General features: G+C 41.9%; 2 protein-coding genes across 2 annotated transcripts; one reads left to right on the top strand and one right to left on the bottom strand.

Annotated features, from left to right (window-relative positions):
* Positions 1–490: 490 nt before the first annotated feature.
* LOC113110098 (myelin protein zero-like protein 1) lies at positions 491–6961 on the bottom strand. Its single transcript, XM_026274112.1, has 6 exons — positions 6792–6961; positions 3602–3771; positions 3313–3526; positions 3101–3230; positions 1684–1789; positions 491–791 (listed from the first exon to the last, which is right to left on the bottom strand). Exons 1-6 carry the CDS (start codon positions 6862–6864, stop codon positions 696–698), a joined length of 789 nt encoding a protein of 262 aa, XP_026129897.1. The 5' UTR covers positions 6865–6961; the 3' UTR covers positions 491–695.
* Positions 6962–9237: 2276 nt separating this feature from the next.
* LOC113110102 (proteasome assembly chaperone 1-like) lies at positions 9238–10879 on the top strand. Its single transcript, XM_026274118.1, has 5 exons — positions 9238–9426; positions 9814–9902; positions 9970–10127; positions 10516–10578; positions 10652–10879. Exons 1-5 carry the CDS (start codon positions 9302–9304, stop codon positions 10862–10864), a joined length of 648 nt encoding a protein of 215 aa, XP_026129903.1. The 5' UTR covers positions 9238–9301; the 3' UTR covers positions 10865–10879.
* Positions 10880–11445: the final 566 nt, after the last annotated feature.

The following is an 11445-nucleotide window of genomic DNA, read 5'->3' as shown; positions in this document are numbered from 1 at the left end:
AGTGTGCACGAGGCTCTGAGCGGAGGACAGCGTGCCTCCTATTTTTTGTGACCCCACGCGGTTAAAGCACCATTGCACATGCGCAGACTGTGAAGAAGCCCACTGCTCTTCAAACCTGAACCATCCGTCAATAAAACAAAATAAAGACAGCCAGATGTGCAATAATTCTGTTTGTTCACGTTTGTTGCTGAGCAGACCATCAGCGTACACTTTCTGTAGAATAACTTCAAGTAGCCCGCGTCCGCACTGTCCAGATTGCTCATGGAGAAAGTATAACACAGGCTTAAGTGGTGAAATATGCCATACATGTAATCAAAAATACTTGGTCCATTTTTACATGATATTTAAGCAAAATATATTATGAAATGCCAAAGTATTCATAAATCATGGAAGTATGGTGATATAAATAACAGTATTTTTGAAGTGACACAGTAAAAGAGTGCTGTACTCCAGTCAAGAGACTGTACTCCGTTTGTGGTGATCATATCATGATCCTATAAAAATGTGTAACATCTTCTCAAGGTAAAGTGTATTTAGTTAGAGTGGTGAGACACGAGGAGAGAGATATTAGTCTAGAAACTCACATTAACACTGATATGAAAACACACACAGAAGCAGAAGAAAGAGTCTGTGGTCAGGTGCCGTCACCAGTCCAGTACTAACCCCCCCGTCTGACCCGTCTGACCCCAGGCGCTCTAGTTCTTGCGGATGTCTGCGTACACCACCGGCTCCATCTTGTGGAAGGAGTTCTTGCTGCTGGAGTGATCGAGCTGGGCGTAAATCACTGGCCCCTGGACAGAGACATACACAGTGAGAGAGAAACACACACACACACTCTCACACACACACACACACAGCAGATGCTGACCGCTCAAACACACACACACACAGCAGAAAACACAGCACAAACACCAATGTGCACACTTTAACAGAAGATGCGCTGCGTGTCAACAACACACTCAGAAGAGATATCAGATAAAGACAAAAAACCTGTTTGCTTCAACATTCAAAATCACCATATTACAACAACAGAAAATATTACTAATATCATTCAAATATTATTTTTGTTTAAAAACAAAAAGATAATAATATGAAACATACTACTAATGTATTATAAAATATAAAGAATTGTGTTTAACAATAATTATTTTTCATTGTTTATTTTATATTGTTGTTGATGCTGTTGGAAATAATACATTATTTGATTTTGTAAAACGTATAAAATTCCAGCACTTACAGTAGTTACTGGTTGTCCTAATTTCTGGAGTGACAACAAAACCAATCTTTTTAAATTCTTTTACAGAATTATTAAATTAAAATGAGAAAGCTCAACTAACCGGAGAGGTTCAACTCAAAATAATCACAATTTTAACTCAAGAAAAAACCAGAACTGAACTGCTCACAACACTCGCTTCAGCCTCTGAACTGAGACACAGCTCTGTTCATTTCCACACCACTGAACATTCAGAGACAGTCACACCACTAAACAATGAAATGAGAGTGAGACACTACTGATATGAACACACCATCAGCACTGAGGGAAACACACACACACACACCCATTCACTCTCTCTCACACACACACCCACACCCACTCTCACTCTCTCACACACACACACACTCACTCTCTCACACACTCACTCTCTCACACACTCACACACTCAGGCTGTGGGAGGCTCGTACCTGTATGGGGGCGGAGGGGCTGGAGCAGAGTGAGTTGTCGTTGCTAGACTCCGCTTTCTTCCCCACCCTAGTGTTCTGTGAGCTCACACTCTCTAACGAGGTGCAGCTACACACACACACACACACACATAGAGATGGACGCAAACACAAATGAGATGAGAGATGACAAGCAATACAATACAAACGCCGCAACACCAGCTGCTCTGATCAAAACACACACGGACCTCAGACAGATGAGATGACACACACACACACACACACACACACAGGCAGATGTGAGCTGACGGGGTTAATGACACACTGAACACTGCAGACACACACTGGTCATGTGATGCCTCATATTTCACACACAAAGCAGCAGAAATACACACCACATCATGTTTTCCTTTCAGCAATTGTAGGTTATTTCATGTTAGTTAATTAAAATACAACTGTCTATTGTGAATATTAACATTAAAATAATAATCAGGTATACAGATGCTGGTCATTTAATAAGAATATCTATATTGTAATATATATTGTATATTATATTCATTCATTACACACAGACTGATATATTTCAAATGTTTATTTCTTTAAATTTTGATGTTTATAACTGACAACTTAGGAAAAGCCCAAATTCAGTATCTCAGAAAATTAGAATATTGTGAAAAGGTTCAATATTGAAGACACCTGGTGTCACACTCTAATCAGATAATTAACTCAAAACACCTGCAAAGCCTTTAAATGCTCTCTCAGTCTAGTTCTGTAGGACACACAATCTTTTTGATGATATTAACCAGCATCTGTACATTTTGTAAATGTAAATGCAAATATAAAATTTTAAATGTAATAACTTAAAAGTATTTTTTCTTGTAAATTCATCCTAATAGTTCATTTTAAGTCTATTGTAAAGTGTTACCAAAATATAATTACGATCCTCAAATCAGCTTGATTTATTTTGTCCTGCTGTGTTCTGTGGTGAAATATGAGCCGGAGATGTTTGTGAGATTCATCTGTTCAGGGTTAAACTCAATACTAAGCCTTCACCTGTGCCCAGTGCGTCAGTATAAAAGTGAGTTATAGTGTGATCCGGGTCTGGTTTAGTGTCAGATCAGACGTCATGCTCCATGCACACAAGAGTTAACCAGTTAAACTACACCACCACTTACTACTAGTGCTGGAAAATAAATCAAAGCTGTGAACAGCAGATGGCGCCGCATGCTTTAGAAACAGCTGAGCTCAGCTCCTTTCCAAATCTTTACACACGTAAGATTAGAAAAGGTTGACGCGAATCACAAGGTGTTCACATTAACCTGGCTTTATAAAAGAGTTCTGAGCCGAGGTGAACTTCAGTGTGTGGATAAAACCTAGAGTAGAGCGCCATCTGCTGTTCAGAATCCACTATCTCCAGATGGTTCATCAGTCACACACGTACCCTCTGTAGTCGTGACTGGACTCCTGTCGTCTGATGATCAGGTAGGTGACCACAGCGATGATGATGATGCCGATCACGGCTCCGATCACCCCCCCCACGATCACCGCTGTGCTAGTCTGAGGAAGAGCTTCTGAACACACAGAACAAAACTATTACTATTGTGCTCCAGGGTCAGATATAAGCCACAGGATGTCTCAGATGATGACGCTCACCTTTCATGACCACACTGACTTTAGTGATGGACATCTGTCCGGAGATGTCCGGAGGATTCTTCACGTCGCAGCTGAACGTCCCGTTGTCCTTGAACTGCATCTGGATCACACGGATCGACGCGTCCTTCTTGTTCATGTCTCCGGCCCATTCCACGCGAGACTTAAACTGCGGCACCGAGCCCGGAAACGACCTCCCCGCAGTGTAATAGAAGATCTGCAGAAGATGAACATACGTGTTGATCACATGCTGACTGATATGACACATGAACAACACGTGAACAGCTCTTACTGAAGTGGACGCTCCGGTTTCTCCCTCCGGAAGGAAAGACCAGGTCACTGACGCTGAACTACTGATCACTTCTCTAGACTTGAAGCTGCAGGACAGAGTGACTGTGGTCCCGTTCTCCACAAACACCTCGGCTGGAGTGAACACGTCTATCGCTGACACGCCACACACGCCTGAAACACAGGAACACGTCAGACACACACACGCCTGAAACACAGGAACACGTCAGACACACACACACCTGAAACACAGGAACACGTCAGACACACACACACCTGAAACACAGGAACACGTCTATCGCTGACACGCCACACACGCCTGAAACACAGGAACACGTCAGACACACACACACACCTGAAACACAGGAACACGTCAGACACACACACACCTGAAACACAGGAACACGTCAGACACACACACACCTGAAACACAGGAACACGTCTATCGCTGACACGCCACACACGCCTGAAACACAGGAACACGTCAGACACACACACACACCTGAAACACAGGAACACGTCAGACACACACACACCTGAAACACAGGAACACGTCAGACACACACACACACCTGAAACACAGGAACACGTCAGACACACACACACACCTGAAACACAGGAACACGTCAGACACACACACACACCTGAAACACAGGAACACGTCAGACACACACACACACCTGAAACACAGGAACACGTCAGACACACACACACCTGAAACACAGGAACACGTCAGACACACACACACGCCTGAAACACAGGAACACGTCAGACACACACACACGCCTGAAACACAGGAACACGTCAGACACACACACGACTGAAACACAGGAACACGTCAGACACACACACACACACACGCCTGAAACACAGGAACACGTCAGACAGACACACACACGCCTGAAACACAGGAACACGTCAGACACACACACGACTGAAACACAGGAACACGTCAGACACACACACACACCTGAAACACAGGAACACGTCAGACACACACACACCTGAAACACAGGAACACGTCAGACACACACACACCTGAAACACAGGAACACGTCAGACACACACACACACCTGAAACACAGGAACACGTCAGACACACACACACGCCTGAAACACAGGAACACGTCAGACACACACACACCTGAAACACAGGAACACGTCAGACACACACACACACCTGAAACACAGGAACACGTCAGACACACACACACACCTGAAACACAGGAAACACGTCAGACACACACACACGCCTGAAACACAGGAACACGTCAGACACACACACACGCCTGAAACACAGGAACACGTCAGACACACACACACACACCTGAAACACAGGAACACGTCAGACACACACACACCTGAAACACAGGAACACGTCAGACACACACACACACCTGAAACACAGGAACACGTCAGACACACACACACCTGAAACACAGGAACACGTCAGACACACACCTGAAACACAGGAACACGACACACACACACACACACCTGAAACACAGGAACACGACACACACACACACACCTGAAACACAGGAACACGTCAGACACACACACACGCCTGAAACACAGGAACACGTCAGACACACACACACACACCTGAAACACAGGAACACGACACACACACACCTGAAACACAGGAACACGACACACACACACACACACCTGAAACACAGGAACACGACACACACACACACACCTGAAACACAGGAACACGTCAGACACACACACACGCCTGAAACACAGGAACACGTCAGACACACACACACACACCTGAAACACAGGAACACGTCAGACACACACACACCTGAAACACAGGAACACGTCAGACACACACACACACACCTGAAACACAGGAACACGTCAGACACACACACACCTGAAACACAGGAACACGTCAGACACACACACACACACCTGAAACACAGGAACACGTCAGACACACACACACACCTGAAACACAGGAACACGTCAGACACACACACACACCTGAAACACAGGAACACGACACACACACACCTGAAACACAGGAAACACGACACACACACACACACACCTGAAACACAGGAACACGACACACACACACACACCTGAAACACAGGAACACGTCAGACACACACACACGCCTGAAACACAGGAACACGTCAGACACACACACACACACCTGAAACACAGGAACACGTCAGACACACACACACCTGAAACACAGGAACACGTCAGACACACACACACACACCTGAAACACAGGAACACGTCAGACACACACACACACCTGAAACACAGGAACACGTCAGACACACACACACACACCTGAAACACAGGAACACGTCAGACACACACACACACCTGAAACACAGGAACACGTCAGACACACACACACACCTGAAACACAGGAACACGTCAGACACACACACACCTGAAACACAGGAACACGTCAGACACACACACACCTGAAACACAGGAAGACGACACACACACACACCTGAAACACAGGAACACGTCAGACACACACACACCTGAAACACAGGAACACGACACACACACACACACACACCTGAGTATTACTAGAGTACACTTTGGTTCTTTAGTTAGTTTTCTTCCTTTAAATACAGACATACAGGACACTACATTTAACAGAACACGTAATAAATGTGATTTAAGGATTTATACCATCTTCTCATTAGAATAAGAAATAAACATTTAATAATGATTTCAGATGCTGATGATCTGAGACTTTATTGTTCGTCTTTTATGTTTGTTAAAGGCTAATCGTTCAACTTTGATTAAATTAGCTATTAAACACTTAACGTTACACTAACAGGAGTACATGATAACTCAGTAAATGAGAGATGATGATAATAAGTTATTAATTGATCGGAAGTTGTTTTCATGAGTAAGGTAAGTGTAATATAATGTAATAAAAAGGGATGCTAATGTGCTAACAGAACAATACGAGCCATACTTCCTGACTTGAGAAACACATTAAACACTGTATTTAATTAAATCACCTGCTTTTGAACATGGTTAATACAACACAAGAGCTGTTCCTTATAGTTTCATTTTGTGTGCTATTAATGTAAAAACACAGATAATACCGTTATCGTGAGCTAGCAGGTTAGCATGGTTAGCTCCGCTAACGCTCACAGAGATCAAAACACCTCAGATAAATACTAATAAAACTAACTTACCAGCGTAAACAAACACCGCGGAGACACACAATAAAACATACTTGTGTGTGAAACTCGGAGGCCTTATTTCCATCCTTTATATTTCATAAATATCGTCCGAGTACCGGATCCTCCGCGTTTGTTTACAGCATCAGACACTCCACTGATCTCAGATCGGACTCTCTCATGAACCGAATCTAGTTTAATGCTCATCTCTTTAGTGTCCTGAGTCTGAACACGTTTTGTTGGATGAGAGAATTTTCTTTTCTTTGTTTAATATATTAAATACATATATTTATCAGAATATACATTTAATATATGTTTTATTTGATGTGTTTGAGTGATTTTGATTGGACACAGGTGTTTGTGGATCAGATATCAGAAAATCTCCTGCAGAACCTTGATGGAAACAGCATAATCTTATATTTCATCTGTTCTGTGTGTTTTTATCTGCCTGGTCTCATGAGAACAGTCACTGCTAGTCAGTATCGGTCATCTGTCAGTATTTCCTGACTCTTTCTACTCTGCATATCAAACTCAAACACATTACTGTATGTGGGACACTGACTGAATGCAACAGATTAGACAGGATTCATATTAGTGCTTTACTGCTTACCTCCCAAACTAATTACAGTACAAGTTGTGATACAGACAAGAAAGGATGATTTGGGATATATTTTGAGCAATATGAGAAATTAATAACGGCAGACAGGTCTACATAATGTATACAAATGCACTGACAATTTGTGTTAGAAAATACACTGCAAAAAATTATTCTCTTAGTATTCTTTGTTTGGTTTTCTAGTATACATATCTAAAACTTTGATATTATGTAAAAATGCTTAACAATATAATTTTCTTGCCTGTTTTCAGGAAAAACTATTAATATTGTTAAGCATTTAAAGAAATTGTTTTAAGGAAAAACTAACAATTTTCTTTTTACCTTTTCACTTCAAGTACACTTCAGTAAGTTTTCCAGGCATGAGGGATCATGTAAAAAGTACAGCTCCTTCTGCTTGTTTAAATACATGATATAAAACATTTAATAATTTAGAATCCAGATGCTGATGATTTGAGTCTTTATTGTTCATCTCTCCCAGACGTTTCCTTTAAATGAGCCGCTTCAGAACATTACATTAAAACAGAGCCGTCCTTTAGGCTCAGTTCAAGCTCTTTAAATATAAAAGATTCAATATTTGAAGTGTTTGATTTCACAGATGAGAAGAAATATACAAATAAAACTTACCAGTGAAAATAAACACAGCAGAGACAAAATAAAGCATAATTGTGGGAGAAAATCTGACGCATTATTTCCATCAGACACACCATCAACAGCTCAGATGAACAGATATGAGGAAGTGTGAAAAAAGTGTGAGGCTGAAGACAAGTCTATTTACAGATGGATGCGTCACTCTTTGTCTTCTTCTGGAGTGTTGATGTTGAAAGAAAAGAAAGGGGAGGAGGGGTAAACATTTTCAAACTAACATATTCAGATTACTTTTCAAAGTAACTAGTAAAGTAACACATCACTTTTTAATTTAGAGTTACTTTTTCAGATCAGTAACATCAGTTACTTTGTGTCCATGTGTTGAGTGACAGCTCTGGTGTTGCCATGGTGACAAAGATCAGGAGTCAGCTCAGTGTTGAGTGTGAACTTGATCTCACTGTAGTTCTAGACTCAATATGAACATCTGTTTACTCAGAAACACATTCAGTGTTCCTCGAAACCAGTAAAAACTGTGAAATACAAACTCAGAATATTATACAAACCTGCAATTTATAGTTATGAGCTGGCCCTGATGATCCTTCCCTACAAAGAGCTTGAATATCAAAGACATCATTCTTCCTGATCTCTGTTTGATGTATATACTGCCTCCAAGTGATACTTTGTCACATATAGCGTGGGTCATCAAGAACCACTTTCTGATTAAAAGGGTGCATGGATATAATTGCTAAGGATTTCAGATGATCTTATCACCTTAACATTGGGTCGTTCCCATCTAAAAGAAAACCAAAGATCCGGGAACATTGTTGTCTGAATAAATGAATAAACGAATAAATAATTCATACACATAAACCCAAATAGGAAATAAACAGTTATCAAATAAACAAGTGTCCTAAACTCCTATTTAAAAACAGTCACTGCAATTTATGAAAAAATATAATTAATTAATTAAATATGTATGTGGGTGTGTGTGAAAATATTCCACGTAACGTTAACTGTAATCGTTTACTTGTTCATAAGTACGTTAGCTGTAATTGTGTTATTTACAATTAAATTTATTTTGTCATGTAACTAATTACTCCCAACAGATTTTTTTTTTTTTAATTGTGATTCAACACATACATTTTACTGAAAATATCTTTCTTTCTTTCTCACGTTGGAACGCGACTTGAACTCTGACCTCTAAACAAAATAAAAGTCTTCCGTCGTAAAGCTGCAGTACTTCCGGTGTGTGTCGCGCTAGCAGCGATCGTTACACAGCAGCTTTGAGTTGCACTGAGTGATTAACTCTGATAAATCGTCTAACATGGCCACATTCTTCGGTGAAGTCGTGTCTGTGTACTCGAGAGCTGTAGAAGAGGATGAGTATGATGATATGACGAATGAAGACGAGGAAGATGAGCAGATCCGCCGAGAAATAGAGGAGAAGAGGTGAAATCATGTTATCTGTGACAGAAACATCTCAGATAAACTCTTTAGTTTCGGTTTCAGTTCAGCTGCATGTGTTTCTGATGACTCCGATCCTATAGTTTATCTAAAGTTATTAAGTATTGTCTGTGTTTATATCCAGAGTTATTGAACAGTAAGATTCGCTGATCTTTCTATTCATCAAAGAATCCTGACAGAACTGTGTTCAACACTGATAATAATCAGAAATGTTTCTTGAGCAGTAAATCATCATACTAGAATGATTTCTGAAGATCATGTGACACTGAAGACTGGAGGAATGATGCTGAAAGCTGTAATAAAGTGTGTGTGTGTGTGTGTGTGTGTGTGTGTGTGTGTGTGTGTGTGTGTGTGTGTGTGTGTCTCTCTCAGGTCAGTGGATGTTCATTGGCTCTCTCAGACAGGAGGCGGAGCTGTGGCGTGTTCAGATCTGATCATCGCTGGGGGTCTGAACGCTACAGGTGAGTTCTTCATCCTCGTCTTCATCATCTTCATCACTGCAGAGGCTGATCAGACGCTGTGTTTCAGGCTTCGTCTCTGCGTATGTGCTGAGCTCCGGTGGATGGACGCCACTGGCGTGGATCTCTCTGTGGAACGAGCGGAGCCCTGGATCCAGACGAGCAGACACGGCCCCGGGCCCCGGAGAACCGTCCTGTGTCCTGTACCAGCAGAACCACAACCCTTCTGTGAGGAACCCTGCTCTTTAGGCCTTCTACACTTCAGCAGAACTCAAACATCGATCATTTGACTTACATTTTTATTTTATGCTAAAAATGATTAGGATATTAAGTAAACATCATGTTCCATAAAAATATTTTGTACATTTCCTATCATAAATGTATCAAAAACTTAAAGTTTGATTAGTAATATGCATTAAGGACTTCATTTGAACAACTTTAAAGATGATTTTCTCAATATTTAGATGTTTTTGCTCCCTCAGATTCCAGATTTTCAAATAGTTGTATCTCAGACAAATATTGTCCTCCGAACAAACCACACATCAATGGAGAGATGATTTATTCAGCTCGCTCTGAGTGTGTGTGTGTGTGTGTGTGTGTGTGTGTGTGTGTGCAGGTGCTGATATGCCAGTGCTCCTGTTACGTGGCTGAAGACCAGCTCTTCCAGTGGACGGAGAAGGTGAAGCGCAGACACCGGTGTGGTGTGGTGTGAGCTGATGGAGCGCTGCTCACTGTGTGCTGTCCGTCTGCAGGTGATGAGCTGTGTCCAGACCAGGGATCTGACCGTGACCGTCCTCTCTGACTGCAGTGCAGCAGAATACAAGACCTCAGACTACCTGAGTGAGAGCAGCGTGCCCTTCCTGCGCTCTCTGAGGACCAGCACACACACGGGCCCCGTGTCCAGCCCGGCCCTCGAGCAGCCCAACATCAGCACCGGCCTCGCTGCTGCAGGTACTGCCTTCTGAGAGCATCCTCACGCTCATCACATCATTCACTTCAGGGTTTCTACAGCCTTGAGAGAGAGATTGAGCATCAGAGTATTTCACACAGCTGTTTCCAGCACACTGAAGCTCTGAAACACAACATACTGCGCTGAACAACACGTGTGTAAAGTAGAAACACATCAGTTCAGCATTATGACCTGTAGATGGCAGCAGAGCAGCACTTACTGGCTTATTAGTCATTCATTTATACCTTTCCTTTATACTTGGAAATGATCAAGTAATGATTATAACATCACTAGGCTTTTATAAAATACCAAATAAAGAAATCAGAAAATCACAAAGTGCTTTGAAAACTCTTCTTCAGTTTCATGTAGGACTACAGAAGTACACTATATACCTTATCTACAGGAAAAATGGATTTTAATTTTACTGTTGTTAATTAATATTATAAGCTTAACTCAACTGTGTGTGCGCGCGTGTGTGTGTGTCTCTGTGTGTGTCTCTGTGTGTGTGTGTGTGTGTGTCTCTCTCTGTGTGTGTGTGTGTGTGTGTGTCTCTGTGTGTGTGTGTGTGTGTGTGTCTCTCTCTCTCTCTCTCTCTCT

Source organism: Carassius auratus, chromosome 10 (genome assembly GCF_003368295.1).
Source record: "Carassius auratus strain Wakin chromosome 10, ASM336829v1, whole genome shotgun sequence".
Lineage (NCBI taxonomy): Eukaryota > Metazoa > Chordata > Actinopteri > Cypriniformes > Cyprinidae > Carassius > Carassius auratus.
Note: the sequence above shows the minus strand (reverse complement) of the source record. Positions and strands in the feature narration are given on the sequence as shown.